At 51.2% G+C, this 14,942-nt stretch overlaps 1 protein-coding gene across 1 annotated transcript; it reads left to right on the top strand.

The window, feature by feature from the left end:
- Positions 1–340: 340 nt before the first annotated feature.
- On the top strand, positions 341–14,433 carry SHH (sonic hedgehog signaling molecule). Its single transcript, XM_038129555.1, has 3 exons — positions 341–1,109; positions 5,858–6,119; positions 9,629–14,433. Exons 1-3 carry the CDS (start codon positions 801–803, stop codon positions 10,333–10,335), a joined length of 1,278 nt encoding a protein of 425 aa, XP_037985483.1. The 5' UTR covers positions 341–800; the 3' UTR covers positions 10,336–14,433.
- Positions 14,434–14,942: the final 509 nt, after the last annotated feature.

The raw sequence follows: 14,942 nt of genomic DNA, 5'->3' as shown, positions 1-14,942 counted from the left end.
TTTTCAGGGGCAAGCAAACCTGTTACAAAGCCATTTAGGTGGGTGCTCTCTGAAATGGCATTATTCCCCCCCGGGGCGTTAATGTTACCCAAGTATGTTCCTATTTGCACAGCTCCCCGATAATTCGGCATTTTATTTAACCACAACTGCCCTTAGAAACTCGACTTGCACTGAAGCAGCCTTCTAATCTTAATTTTTTCCCCTCTTTCAGAGAGGCATCTGTTCCTCTTGCTGACAAATGTACCATTCTGCCAAGAAAGTTTTTGGAGGAAAAAAAAAAAAAAAAAAAAAAAAAAAAAACAGAAGAAGAAAAAAAAAAGAAAGAAAGAAAAAAAAAAAGAAAAAAAAAAAGAAAGCGTGTAATTGATGTTATCCCAAGAAAGCGCAATCTCCACCCCTCTCAGCTCCAAGCCCTTCAGGTAAAAGGAAAAAAAAAATCTTTCAAGAATTTGTTGCCTTCTTGAGGGTTAAACATCAGAAGACAAGCTTGTCTCCCCTTGGCCAATCAGCTCTCGGCCCTGGCAGCTATAATATAGAACTAAAGGCAGACTCCTCTCACAACCGTCTTGCTTTGCTACCATTAAAATCAGACCCTTTTTTTGTCTCTCGATTGCTGTCTCCCGACCAAACTCCGATGTGTTCCGTTATCAGCGACCTAAAGCCTGCCATTCCAGCACCTGTCTTGCTAGGGATCGGTGGATAGTATACGATTCAGAAAGCAGACAAGGACATAGGAGGAGAGAGAGCTCTAGAGAGACAGCCAGGGATAGGCACAGAGAGCTTTGAAGTAATTGGATTCAATGGACGAAATGCTGCTGTTGACAAGAATTCTCTTGGTGGGCTTCATCTGCGCTCTTTTAGTCTCCTCTGGGCTGACTTGTGGACCAGGCAGGGGCATTGGAAAAAGGAGACACCCCAAAAAGCTGACCCCTTTAGCCTATAAGCAGTTTATTCCCAATGTGGCAGAGAAGACCCTAGGGGCCAGTGGAAGATATGAAGGGAAGATCACAAGAAACTCCGAGAGATTTAAAGAACTAACCCCAAATTACAACCCTGACATTATTTTTAAGGATGAAGAGAACACGGGAGCTGACAGACTGATGACTCAGGTAGAGCCACAGAGATACCTGTATTTGTGTTTGTTAACCTCTCTGAGCAATCCTAAAGGACGCATCTGTCTTAGTATTTTTGAAAGCCCCCCCCTTTCCCTCTCCCCCTCCTCCCCCCCGCCCCTCCAAACTCGACTAGTTTCCCCATTGAATGTAAATACCATCTATCCGGCCAAGTTAGCCGGGGCTGGAGCTGGAGCTGTTTGGATATTTGGTGGGGGAATCTGTGTGATACTTACAGTCATTACCGTGCCATGGCGTTCCCTGTAACTTGGTTAGAGATTGCTGTTTGCATTTGTCCCCAAGGATGCACTTTGATCAAACGAATTGCATACAGCTCAGAGGACCCCAAGTGTATAGTGACCGCCAGGCCACCCACTCATTATTATAAACGTAGTCCGCGGTTGCTGCGCCTGCTGACTTGATTTTTTTCTCTATATATTTTATTTAATTTCTCTTTTTTTTCCATTTTCCTTTCATTTAACCTTCATTATTATTATTGTTCTCCTCGCGAGCATATTCTAAATTTAGTAGGCATGCAGTCGTGCACTCACAAAAGGCAGCTGAAGCCGGATCGACCATTCCTCGTCTGATTCCGTATTATATAGCTCGTATTGCAATACCATCATTTGCAATTGTGCCCATCAGAGCGTAAATATATTGATATTTCTTTAAGGATGCTCGCCGCCAATGCTCTGGTACTTCCATAGGGGAGGGACTTGCAACTTATCGGCATTGCATCACCTTCTGTTTTAAAAAATCTGATGGCACAAGGTTTACAACTGGGTAAATATTGGATTTCGGGTGGAATCGGATCGCGGAACTATTTTATGAACAAAAAGAAAGAAAGGGGGAAAAAGATAAAGGTGAGAGAGAGAGAGAAAGAGAACTGCTCCGAGTCACCTCGTAATTATAATTCATGCTCAACAGAGAGCTCGGTGAAGTCAATTGCTCTTCCAATCCCGGAGTTTCAGAAACTACATGCAATCTAGACACTGGAAATGGGTTTCCTCCAAATATAGGTCAACAGCGCTTTTTTAATATTAATACATTTAAGCCCCACCTTCAGTGCTAGAGCAGGACTCGCTTGGAAGGACTAGGCGGGGAGTGGACGCGGGGAAGGGGGGGTGGGGGGTGGAATTTCCCAAACTCTCCCCGTTCCTCGGCCTGATTTTCCGCACGTTGCCGGGTCTCCCGGGGCGAGGGACCGGCGGCCGCCACCATCTCCTCCCGACCACCTTAAATCGCACCGCACCTCGGAGCGCGGCGGCGCCTCCGCCCGCCGCCGCCGCCGCCCCGCGCAGGGGTGCGGAGCGGAGCGGAGCGGAGCGGCGGCCGGTCCCCGCTCGGGCGCGGCCCGCGCCCCTCCGCGCACCCGCGGTCCTCCGCCCCCGCTGCCTCCGGAGCCGCATCTCTCGCATTTTCAGCTCCACTTACTCCCCTCGCGTATCGATCGCGGCGGCTCGGGTTTCACCCTTCCCTCCGCAGCCCGGCGGCAGCGGCGGCGGCGGCGGCTCCGCGGGAGACGGGCTCCCGCCGGGGCTCGGCGCATCCCTCCCTGCGCGGCTGCGCCGGTGCGTGTGCGCGGCGGAGCGGAGCGGAGCGGAGCGGGGCGGCGGGCGCGGGGGGAGCCGGGCACGGTCGGGAGCGGCGGGCTGCGGGCCGGGGGCGGACTGCGGGCTGACCCCGGCCCCGCGGCTCTCCCGGGGCACGCCGCGCCGGCTACGCGGCTGGCCGCTCCCGCTGCATTAGCTGGCAGCGTCTGAACTCCTGACCTTCTGTCAACTTCCCTCAGACGAACGAAATGAAAACAAATACTTTCCCCCCCCCGCCTCCTTCAGCGCTTGTTCCCGTGCCTTAGACACAAAGGGGGGAGGTGGGCTGAGAGCGGCGGGGCCGGGGAGGCCGCAGGGCCGGGTACCCGGCGGCAAAGAGGGGAGCGAGGTCGGGGAGCGAGCGGGGCTCCGGCACCCCTGGGCCAGGCAGGGAGCGGGGAAGCGGAGCGGGGCCGGGCAGCGAGCGGACCGCTTGCCCTCGCACGGCCGGGACCTCGGCGACCCGGGGTGAGGTCCTGCCGCTGGCCTCCCTGCCTTGCTTTCCTCTCCTTCCCTGTCTCGTTCGGCCAGCAACCTCTCGTTAAATCCCAGCCTTTAAACGCTGGCTTCGGGAGCCCTTCAACCATGGAGAGATCTTTCATGGACAGAATCGTTAAACTTGCAGAGTGGTTGCCGCATGCATTAGTCGCCAGTTAATATTAACTCCAGAAGGGTGGGGGGGAACGCAAACAGAGGTAGGTAAGTCAGGTTCTCAACTTTGCAGGTGACACCAGCAGTTTGCTAAGGGCTCCCCCCTTCCTCCCTTTCCTCCCCCCCTCCCCACCCCCCCAACCCCGGCCATTGGCTGGATGGGGGAGAGAGATAAGGAGGCCAGGTCAGTATGATAAAGCTGGAATTTGTATGAAATAAAATAGCAATCTCGTGTAATGCAGGCACACAACCAGTGCGTGATGCGAGGAATTTAGAGATCAACTTGGCATTTAGGAAGCCCACCAGGTTGTTTACACTGACAGGTACCTGTTAAGTGTTTCCTTCAAGCAATTCATTTGTGAAGAGATTAGGAGCTGGCAGGAGAGGGCTTGTTGAACAACTTTGCCTCCACACAAAGCGTTAGTGGAGGCAGCCCTGCTGAGCTTCACGGTGGCTGAACAGAATTGGGCTTGATTTGTGGCACACGACCCGATGAATTAATAAATAGTCTGGGCTTCACGGCTTTTGACTCTGACAATCCAGCTCAGGGAGTATAAAAGGGAGAAAAGTTCTTTAGGAGGCCGTTTCTTCTTCTTTCTTTTGCCGGGAGCCGGGAAGTGGCGCTGGCAGGGCCGGAGCGGCCGGAGCCCCTCGGCGCTGCCCGCACCGGTGCCCGCATCCCTGCCCGCGCCCGCTCCTCCCGTGCGGGGCAAGGCATCGCTGTGTCGCGCAGGGCTGTCGCCTTATCAGCAGCTGAGACGTTTGATCTTTCTCCCCCTTTCCCCTGTAAATCAGTGATGGAGCGTATCTATCCCCTCAGGTGTGAGAGGGAGAGAGGGGAAAAAATAAAATAAATCAAACTCAACTTCCTTGTACTACTGCACTTTGCTGCCGGGAACGGTGCCGAAACCCAAACACCCGTCTCTCTCCATAAAACGGTAGGCCAGAGAGTCCAAAGTGAGCTCATGACGGAATTTTATATCTCTCGGGGACTTTTATATCTCTTTATATCAACCTGTGTGTTGCTGGAATCACTTTTATGGCTGTTGGTGAACACATGAGAACTTCCTTGCTAAGCAGCCTTGTCACGTCCCTAAAAGAAGCGTCGGAGTAATGGAGGGGCTTTGCGTTCCTGGGGGCTGTGAAAGGGGGACTTTGTGGTCTGTTATTGGCTGTGCTGCGAGCACACTGGGCAAAATGGTCCTGCAGAAGGCCAAGCATACCAGTCAGGCCAGCAAAAGTGTGGGAAGAGCATCTTACTGCATCCCGCCGTGGCTTCCAGCCACATCGGTATTTGCACCAAGAGATTAACGTCGGGTATATCCACGAGTTGTTTTCCTCTCAAAAAGGAGGAAGAAAGCTGGCAACGTGTGTGTTTCTAACTCTGTACCTTTAGTCAAGTGCTTTTCAATGCTTTCGGTGCTGATTTCCTGTTTCTGCCGGGCTGAGAGTCCTTTCCCTCTGTCGCCACTGTGTCTATTTCCCCCCCTGGCTAAGATGGGAATCTCCCCAAAACTGTCAGGGTTTCAGCTCACCTCTTTTCCTCACTTTCCCACATCCTGTGTCCCTCATTACTCGATCCCTACGTGCTCCCGGTGCTGCTGGGCCCAGTTCAGCCCAGGGAAGGCTGGTGGCTCTGGAGGGTCAATGAAAAGCCCTGCAGTACTTTCTCCACGGAGCTGGAAGGGTTTCACTCCACACAAAGGGGCTCCTAGCTTGCATAGCATCCCTGCTCCGCTTAACTTCCCTCCTTGGCCCTGCCTTGCTTTTCATCTTCCCACTAAGAGCTATATTATTGTATGGATTTGCTCGGCTTTGTAGGCGAGCGCCGATGTATGTTTGAAGCAGAGTGAATGCTCCCAGCCCATGCAGCTTTGAGGGCTCTAATGAGTGATGGGCGAAGGGAGAGAAGAAAAAAAAACACCCCTCCCTCCAGCACATAAAGGCTGTTAACATGTATTGATACCCTTTTCAACACAGAATTAAGCTGAAAAGACCCGCAGAGACATTCCGGGGGGGAATCCGTGACTTTGAGGTATATGGCGAGTGTTTGTTCTGGGCAGAAACTTTGCTCTCGGGAAGGGACAGGGCACTTAGCGGCAGGAATTTGCTCCGTGCAGGTGGCTTTGAATCGCCACGCTCACACCCCAGCGCCGGCAGAGGGGGGTCCCCCTGTCCCCGCAGCAGGTGCCAGGGCAGGGAAATGGTCCGGCCCTGTGGGTCTTCGTGGTGTTAGATCCTCTGTTCATCCCGTACTCCCAGGTTTCCCTCTCCCCCTCCTCAGCTACCTCTCCTTCCCTCCCTGGCAGCGGGGGAGAAGATGCTCGGCTCTGGCTGAGCCCATCCCGGGGCGCGTTTGGCGGGGAGGGCAGGAATGCCGCCTCTTTGGCGGGAGAGGGAGGCAGGATGCGGCCCAAGGGGGTATCGATAACGAAGGGGTTGTGTTCCCCGGGCTGCAGCACCCCCACACTGACCCTTTCCTGTCTGCCCGTATCCCCGCAGCGCTGCAAGGACAAGCTGAACGCTCTGGCGATCTCGGTGATGAACCAGTGGCCCGGGGTGAAGCTGCGGGTAACCGAGGGCTGGGACGAGGACGGCCACCACTCCGAGGAGTCCCTGCACTACGAGGGCCGCGCCGTGGACATCACCACCTCGGACCGGGACCGCAGCAAGTACGGCATGCTGGCCCGCCTGGCCGTCGAGGCTGGCTTCGACTGGGTCTACTACGAGTCCAAGGCACACATCCACTGCTCCGTCAAAGCAGGTAAGGCGGGCAGCCTGCTCAGGGACGTGTCGAGGTGGGGAGACACCCCCGGGGCCGCGACTCAGCGCCCTAGAGCCTTCTGTGACCTGTGTCTGCCGCCGGGCTCCCTCCTCTCGTCCCTGCAGGGTCCCCATCGCCCGGCCTGCCCCGTCGGGGCTCCCGCGGGGATGGGAGCAGAGCCCCGAGGGCGCAGCCTGCCTTCCCCCCGCCTCTTAGCGACCGCGTCGGAGCAGAGGTGGGGGAAAGGAAAGAGTGAGGGGGAAGGAAAAAACAAAACCCAGCCAGCTGCAGCAGTTTTTCACAGCACTTTTATTTGGGTGATTTGCTCGGCCAGGCTTCCCACGAGAGCTGCGTCGCAGCCACACACCCTTCTCCTCCCCCCGTGGGGTCTGATGCTTTCCCCATCCAGGGAGCATGATCAACACAAACACTCGTGGCCGTCTCCAGACGCCCCGCTGGCTGCGCCCCTTACTCGCGAGCGCTAATCTCCGAGTGGGAGCCGGCCAGAAAAATAAGTAAGTAACGTGGTCCCCAGCCTCCTTCAGCGGTAGCCACTAGGAAATTCCCAGATAGGGATACACATACACATAATTTTTTTTCCTCCCCTCCCCTGTGCTTACAACGCCACTCGCTGTCTCAACCCGGGAACAGCTCGCAAGAAATCCCCGACTCGCAGAGTTTCTTTTCTTGACACTTGACACGTTTTTTGGTGGAGCAAATCTGTCAGCGAGTGACAGTCCCCAGCTCCACCGCCTCCCTCCATCCAGCTGTATGACATAGAAAGCTCTTTTTAAGAGCATACTCTAGCCCAGCAACCTGCTGGATGTGTCAGGAGACACTTGGTTGCAAAACAAAATAATGGGCTTTCTTTAAATATAGCCGTTTGCTTCGAACCCAGCAGCCCCACGGCAGGGAAACAGCCCGGCCCTGCCATGCCCACCTGCAGGAGGGGTTCACATCCCCCACTCCGGCCTGGAGCTCCCCAGGGGCTGAGCACCTCTCCTGTCCCATGTGGGCTTTGTCCTGAGAGCCTGCTACTGCTTTTGTTCAGCTCCTGGGCTCTTTCTAGCCGAAAAGAGGCCCTGCAAAGCCGTCAGCTGTGTGGAGGTCTGAAACACCCCTTTCAATAGCCAAGATGGGCTTTGTAGCTCAAGGTGTCTGATTGTGGCGCGCGGTGACCTTAGCCCAGGAGCACCTCCTAATCCACCCCAGGGGTGTTTCACAGGAGAGGAGCCACCCCAAGCTGCTCATTGAGATTCGGCACACAGGGGACTCAGGGGCAATATTTGGAGGGTGTCAGGCAGGGTCGTGTGACTATATGAGGCAGGCTGAAGGGAGCAGGCTTGAATTCCACTCTCTCAGCCTGATCTTAAACTGTCCAAACCTCATTTCATGAGAGAGCATCTCATGAGAAGATTAAATCCCATAATGCCAGCAGGAAGATTCTTTATCTAGATCTCTGTTTGCAAAAAGTATGATCCAGGAGACTGGAATGCAAAGAAGAGTTCCCCCAAGGCCTGAATTATTGTCACCAGAACAGAGGAGGGAGAGGCAGGGGTGGTAAAAGGGACATTGATAATGCGCTACAGCAAGTATTTAGAGCAAGCTTCTACATTTAAAATTCAAATACAGATCTTGAGTGCCTTGGAAAAGTGGCTCTGCTGTGCAAATAGTGCTTGGAAGGTCCTGGGTTTTTGGAGAGTATGTGTGTGAATTGGCACATAGGGTTTCTGCACCTGAACAAATAGGGAGGGGGAGTAAAGGGGGGGAAGAAGCTGGGAAAAAAATGAAAGTGTCCTCTCTTCCAAGAGTGTCTGCATTTATTACATGAATCAGAATGACAATGCTGATCCTTTATTGGATTTTAATTAGAGAACCCAAACAAGCACTGCTCAAAGAAGCAGATTTTCACACCTCTGCCAATTCACTGGCATGTTTGTAGAGCTGCTACACTACTACATCTATTCATCAAGTCCCTGAATATGCAAACAAAGCTCTAGCCAGACCTTTACTGCCAGCTTGTAGGAAGGTGTAGTTTACTAGCAGAGGCCTCCACATAAAGCACATAGCTTGTTTGTTGCCATGTCCTCCCTGAAGAGGGAGGCCTTGGAGATCTTGCTGCTTCATTTCTGAAGGAGAAGTGATAAAGTCATTAGCAAATCAATAACGGTCTAATTTTCACCCTTCCTGTCCTTCCTGAGAAAGTCATTAGGAGACACTCCAAGGATTTGTTTAAATCATGGGAATTTCAGTAGCAGCTGCAGAGGCAAAATGTAAAATCTGTCCATCTTTAGGAGCTAAATCACCAGGTCTCTTGACTGGTATAGGGAGTAACTGGGAGAAAGCAGGGAAAGGCAAGAGAGGGATGGGGAATCTCAACACTTGCTACTGTGACATCTTATGGGGTATTACCCAATATTTAAGAAACCAGAGCAGTCAGGAACACTGCAAGTCCCTCTGTTAAGACAGAGATCAGCCCGGAGCACAGCAGACTTTTTTTCCCATCACCCCACAGGTGGCTGAGCTTCCAAAAAGTGATTTGCAAGAGAGACAGAGTGTCATTGCTGCTTTTGCTTTCTTTAAAAGAGATTGTTCCTCTCAGTAGCACAGGAAAGCAGCAACAACTGCTCTAAACTCTCAGTAACTCCCAAGAGCTGGAGGAGGTGGAGGAGGCATTTGTGAGCCTGGCACAGGTGTTGGGCTGCTCTGGGACCACACGCTCTGAGACAGGGAAGACAGGGTGCTGGATATGCTTCTGCAGGGGGGAGGGAGAGGTTTCTTTCTTTTTTGAGAGAGAATTGAAGCAGAGTGCTGGAGATGCCAGGCAGGGGTGCTGTGAGTGTGGGACGTGCCCCAGTAGCCACCATGCTGAGCAGCAAGCCTGGAGGCAGCGTGGGGGCTTGTGCAGCACGATGCAGGGGGATTTGGGAAATTTGGGTTGTTGCTTTGCAGTGGCAAAATTTGTGTGCACCCTGGGGCAAAGTCTCCTCCTGTTCTCTGCTGTTTGATACCCTAGATGTGCTCCTTGAGTAAGAGTGGAGTGGGAATCCCAAACATCGGGAGCACAGGCTTAGAGAAGAAACTTTATGCCAGCAAAACCATTCAGCTTTGAAAGCCTGCAAGTTATCTGGCATCAGGTGTCAGTGCAGGGTAAACAGTAGCCAAATGGGAAGTTCTTCCAGAAGAGATTTTGTTCTGGAACAGTTTTCTCAGTGGAAGTATTTTGGCTCATTTCCTTTATGAGACAAATCACTCTTGTTACTCCTAACTCAGAGGAGATTTTGCACAGGCTCAAATCTGGCAGGAAGGGGATTCTCACTTGACCTACTGAGTGCAAACGGGGCGTGCTCATAGACGAGGATGGAGGAATTTCAGAGGGGAGTCTGGCTGTGTTCTGTGCTTTCTTGGTGGGTTGGGGTGGCTGGGGAAGTGACAAATTCCTGCATGCCCCCATGCCCCGGCCTGGCATGTGCCTCCTCTAACCCCGCTCTGCCTCTCTTCTTGCACAGAAAACTCAGTGGCAGCCAAATCTGGGGGTTGCTTCCCTGGCTCGGCCACGGTGCACCTGGAGAAAGGTGGGACCAAGCTGGTGAAAGACCTGAGGCCTGGAGACAGGGTGCTGGTGGCGGACACGGAAGGCCGTCTGCTCTACAGCGACTTCCTCACCTTCCTCGACCGCGAGGACGGCTCCCACAAGCTCTTCTACGTCATCGAGACTCGGCAGCCCCGGGCCCGGCTGCTGCTGACGGCCGCCCACCTCCTCTTCGTGGCCCCCCAGCAGAACCAGTCTGAGGCGGGGACGGCCAGCAGCCGGGCGCTGTTCGCCAGCCGCGTGCGGCCGGGCCAGCGCGTCTTCGTGCTGGGCGAGGGCGGGCAGCAGCTGCTGCCGGCCGCCGTGCACCGCGTGTCGCTGCGGGAGGAGGCGTCGGGCGCCTACGCGCCGCTCACCGCCCAGGGCACCATCCTCATCGACCGCGTGCTGGCCTCGTGCTACGCCGTCATCGAGGAGCACAGCTGGGCGCACTGGGCCTTCGCTCCCTTCCGGCTGCTCCAGGCCGTGCTGGCTGCCCTCTGTCCCTCCGGGGCGGGGTCCCCGATGGGAGACCCCACGGCCCCCGGCATCCACTGGTACTCTCGGCTCCTCTACCGCATCGGCAGCTGGGTGCTGGATAGTGACTCTCTGCACCCGCTGGGCATGATGGTGTCATCCAGCTGAGGGGACCCCGCGCCATCCCGGGCACCCACCAGGCTCCAACGGAGAGACAGAGACACGGAGGTGGAGAGAGAGAGAAAGAGAGAGAGAGAGAGAGAGAGGGAAAGAAGTAAAAAAAAAAAAAAAATAGGAAAAAAAAAGGAAAGAAAACACTAAAAGAAAAAAAAAGAAAAAATTACATATTTTTAAAAGAGCACGGATTAAGACTTAAAAATAATAATAAAATAATAATAATTAAGTAGGACAGTCCAAAGTAGACTTAAAGGGAAACAAAGACCCCTGGAAGTTCTGTTCTGTTTAGTTTATAAATATATATATATTTTTATTTGTCCTTTTGTTTTGTTTGTTGGTTGTTGTTTTTGGTTTTTTTTTTCCTCCTCTCCTGGATATTTATTTCTTTGGTATTTTGAATAGATGTTTTAAATGATATGAACCGGACCTTCAAGAGCCTTAAATAGTTTCTTTGATAATTTATTATCATGTGAACTGTACTCACAGAGGAAAAAATTATTTTGTGAGGCCAAGCAAAACTGTGCAGAGTCTATTTTTCTACATGTCACGTGTGTCCTGACTTTCAGAAAGCAAAATTCTGTACTTTCCCATCTCTCCATTACATTGCTCCTTCATTTCAGCAAGTCTAAAAAACAAGCAAACAAACAAACAAACACACACAAAAAAGACAAACTTCATGGGGGTCCGTAAATTATATTTTTATACACAGAATTGTAAATTAGATTTTTTTGAGAGATCAATACTTAACTGAATCACATTTCGTTTTTTGAAATAGTGTAAAATATGAGAATATATTATTTTAATTTAAATAGTTGCAAATGTAACATCATTTCCTGTATTGTTTTCCATGTTTTGCTTTGTAAAAACATCATTTGGCCACGTTCATGGAAGTTCATGGAAGTCAAGACTGTTACACAAACTTTTTATTTGCAAAAACCGTAAGAAACTTTGTTATTTTTAACTTCAGAAAAAATTTATTAGAAAATAATATTTTTTAAAAAGCGCACATGGCGGCAATTCTGTGACGATGGAGATGGTAGTTTGTACAGAGGGGGGAAAAGGATGTTTTGCATTAATAAATTGAGAAATAACTGCTGTAAATTTACTAAAATGTATTTTTGAATATTTTGTAATAGTTTTAATAGTTTTATAGAAATAAAATGTGCCATGCACAGTTTGGTTAGTATATAATAATTAAGAGTTCCTGGTGCATCCCATTTTCTTTTCCTTTTTTTGCTTGTTGGTTTAGGAAACATGATACCTAAATGAGTGCCCGTTATTTTATTTAGATGTGTTGCTTATAACATTTAATTTTGGTACTTTAACTAAGGAAATGAATCCATCACATCTGTGCATAACCTGGAATCTCTTGTACTGACAGTAGAACCTCACTTATTTGCACGAGCAGACGGGTTTCCCTTTGCCAGAGCCCTGGCTCCCCACCCCTGCTCAGGCAATGCTCCTCTCTTCCAGCTCCAGCCCTGACTCCATGTCCACTTCCCATTCTGGAATGGAGACTGCAGATGGCTCTTAAAATTGATTTCTGAGGATGCTAAATCAAGTTTTCCCTTTGAAGTGCATTAGTGCGAAGGCAGATAGCTGCCTTCGCCTTGTGGCAACCCTGGGATTTCAGTGGGCTCCAATTTGGGTGCCCAGAAGATGGAAATCTGAGGGAGAGACATTGGCTTTGGTGAGTTAGAGGGATTCACGTGGCTGATGCTGGAAGAAGGACATGGCCACCAGATTTCCCTGGGTGCTTTGAGTAACGGCACAGAGCTTGGGGCCACTGGGAACAGAGCAAAACACCCTTTGCAAAACAAACAAAAGGATGAAGATTTGTTCATTTATCCTGAGAGACATTCCTTAGCTGTAACACAGGACTCCGTCCCGAGCCACCCGTGGGTGAATGTGCTGGAGATGTGTTTTAGGAGCTGAGTGGTGGGGCCAGCACTGCATCCCCTGCCTGGTCCCAGCCCCAGACCACCCTGAGGGGATCATCGTTGACAGGTGCTGATCAGTGAGGTTCTGCTGCACCGTGTGCTCCTCCATGGAGGGTTTCCAGGATCCCTTTAAAAACTTTGCAAAACATTGTGTGTGCATGTGTGTGCACGTCTGCGACGGGACCGTGCCGGAAGGGAGCTTGCCTTGAATGTCTTCTCACCTTTTCTTTGGTTTCCATTACTTGCCAGTCTAGGATGTTCATCCACCAGGCCTTTTGCTCCAGAGACACAGCCATGTTCTCTGCTGGGAAGGATGGCGGCTCCACAGCCTCCCAGAACGTCCCTGCCTGGGGCCATCTCCAGAGAGTGTCGACCACGCTGAAATCCCAGGAGCTTCTGGAGCGCAGTCAGGAGCTGGTGGCCTAGTTCCACGCAAAAGCACTGCTGTGTGAAGCCCTGACAGATGGATGTGGTTTCTCCTTCCTGTCAACCTCTAGTCCATCCCCACTTCCAACCTCCAAAGCTTGGACATGGCCAAGGTGATGAGATTTTGGAGTGACCACAGTGTGCTGCAGCACCAGGAGAGGAACCAAGCCACCCTCGTGTCTACCCAACGAGAGGCATCACGGGAGACTGTGGACTGCCTGGTGGGTGCTCAGGACCTGCTGCCCACCCTAGCTTGGACTCTGCCGCCTCCCTGTCTTTGGGGTGTGCTGAGGGCTGCAAACCCAGATTATTTGGGGCATGTGAGAATGTGATCGTGGAACAAATGAGTCTCTGCTGTAAGTCTGGCCTCAGTTTGGCAGCGTCTGGGTGTCTGAGCTCTCTTACCCTGTCTCTGAGAGGTGGTTGCCATTTTTTAAGGCCTCTACATTCAAAGAAACAACCGTGTTGGAAGGAAGGTGCCTTCTCCAGAGGTTGGGTGGTGGAGGTGTTTAGGGATGTCAATGATCAAACTTAAAGCCACTGGCTGGAGGGCTTCAATCTAAATTGCAACTGAGATGTTAAAGAGCCATCAGACCAGAGCCCACACTTGTGTCAGGGCAGGGCACATGCCTGGATGGGACCACACCAGACATTGCCTCATGTAATCTTCACCCAAAGGCTGAGATGAGCTCAGATCTTTGTGGTGTGAGAGAAGCTTAGATGCTCTCACACCAGGATCACCCTGTTTCACTGAGCAGAGAAATGCTGTGCCATGTTCTCCGTTGCACTTGTTCCAAGCAGCTTTATGTCTTCCTCTCACCGTGTCTGAATTCCACCTCTCCCTCTGGCGCCTCTCATCAGGATCATCCCTCCGTGGTGTGTTAGAAGTGTTTCCTTAGATGGGCCAATCCAACCCACAGCTACAGCTCTTGTATGAAGGATGTACTGTCATAACCTTGTGCAAAACATCTAGGAGATGTCACTGTCTATTTTCAGGGTCCGAGTACGGCAATAGTTTGTATAAAATGTACACATAGTGGTGGCTACAGAATAGTTTATGACTAAATACATATCTATTACTGTCAAAATAATGTATAAGAATGTACTTGAAGCTATTATCCTTGTGCTCTGTTGTCTGAATAATTAAAGAAATTACAGAGACTTCCTGAAATGTCTGATATGTGATGGCATTCCTATCGCACACCTCTGAGGATTTTACCCTGATGACATTGAAACGCAGAGTGGGGATCCTGTGGGATTTGGTACTGGACTATTCAAACACCCCAGGAACTGTGCTGGTGGGGCTTCATGTGGTGGCCACAACCTCCTTCTCCTCCCACCTACAGCCACGTAGACAGTCTGTCATTTACCTGTGAAATATTGCGTGGCTCTGCAAAGCCAACTCATTTGGAAGGGTTCTGTGGGGTGGCAGAGGTGCCCTGAAGGGCAGCCCACCAGCTGCCTGTCCTCTCCACCTCCCCCACTCAAGCCAATGTGAGAAATGACCCTAATGAGACTGGGACTAGTTTTTGTTTCTTTGACCAATAGCTCCAGCAGTGTCCTGGTGCTCAGACACCAGGTAAACCCTCCAAAGGGAAGCTGGGATGTGCCAGTAAAAGAGGATCGCATCCACAGTGCAACTAAAATCCCAGCCAAGACTGGGGCTAACCAGGTGTTCCCAGCCAGGGAGCTGTGCCGTGCCTCAGCCAGCAGCTCTTTGTGCCCTCGCATGGGAAAGTTTGCCTAGCTGGATTTGTAGACATATATGCACATATATGTTTACATAGATAATATTATTATCCTGATATTCGGAGCTCAGCACATCCCACCAGGATATAAATATGTTTACACTGGTCCTCCTGAGCATTTCCCACCATGCTGAGGCTGAGCAGGAGATGTAAATCAGCCCGGCTGGGTGATAATTGGGCAGCAGTTTTGCAGCCCCAGTACAGCATCTATTTCAATTACAGGGGGAAGGAAACCAGAAAGAGCATTTTATCTTACTCATTACTGCAAGCCATAAGGGACCACGAGATTTCTTAAGCTTTTGAAATTCTCTCTTCAGCAGTTTCTGCCTTAAAACTAGTTCAAACTTAACTGAAAAAAGGTCAATTTTCCGTGTACAGAGCCCTTCGGAGCTTTCAAAGGAGCAGTGTAAATGTGATCCTTGGCCCAGGAGGGCTGAAAGGGAAAAAAATCATCTTTAAAAAAAAGCATCTTTACAAGAAATGG

This window comes from Motacilla alba, chromosome 2, assembly GCF_015832195.1.
Source record: "Motacilla alba alba isolate MOTALB_02 chromosome 2, Motacilla_alba_V1.0_pri, whole genome shotgun sequence".
Classification (NCBI taxonomy): Eukaryota; Metazoa; Chordata; class Aves; order Passeriformes; family Motacillidae; genus Motacilla; species Motacilla alba.
Note: the sequence above shows the minus strand (reverse complement) of the source record. Positions and strands in the feature narration are given on the sequence as shown.

Coding starts and splice junctions, on each gene's coding strand:
- SHH (XM_038129555.1), top strand. CDS start 801: ATGGACGAAATGCTGCTGTTGACAAGAATTCTCTTGGTGGGCTTCATC. Junction 1,110..5,857: donor CTGACAGACTGATGACTCAG/GTAGAGCCACAG, acceptor GTATCCCCGCAG/CGCTGCAAGGACAAGCTGAA. Junction 6,120..9,628: donor CCACTGCTCCGTCAAAGCAG/GTAAGGCGGGCA, acceptor CTTCTTGCACAG/AAAACTCAGTGGCAGCCAAA.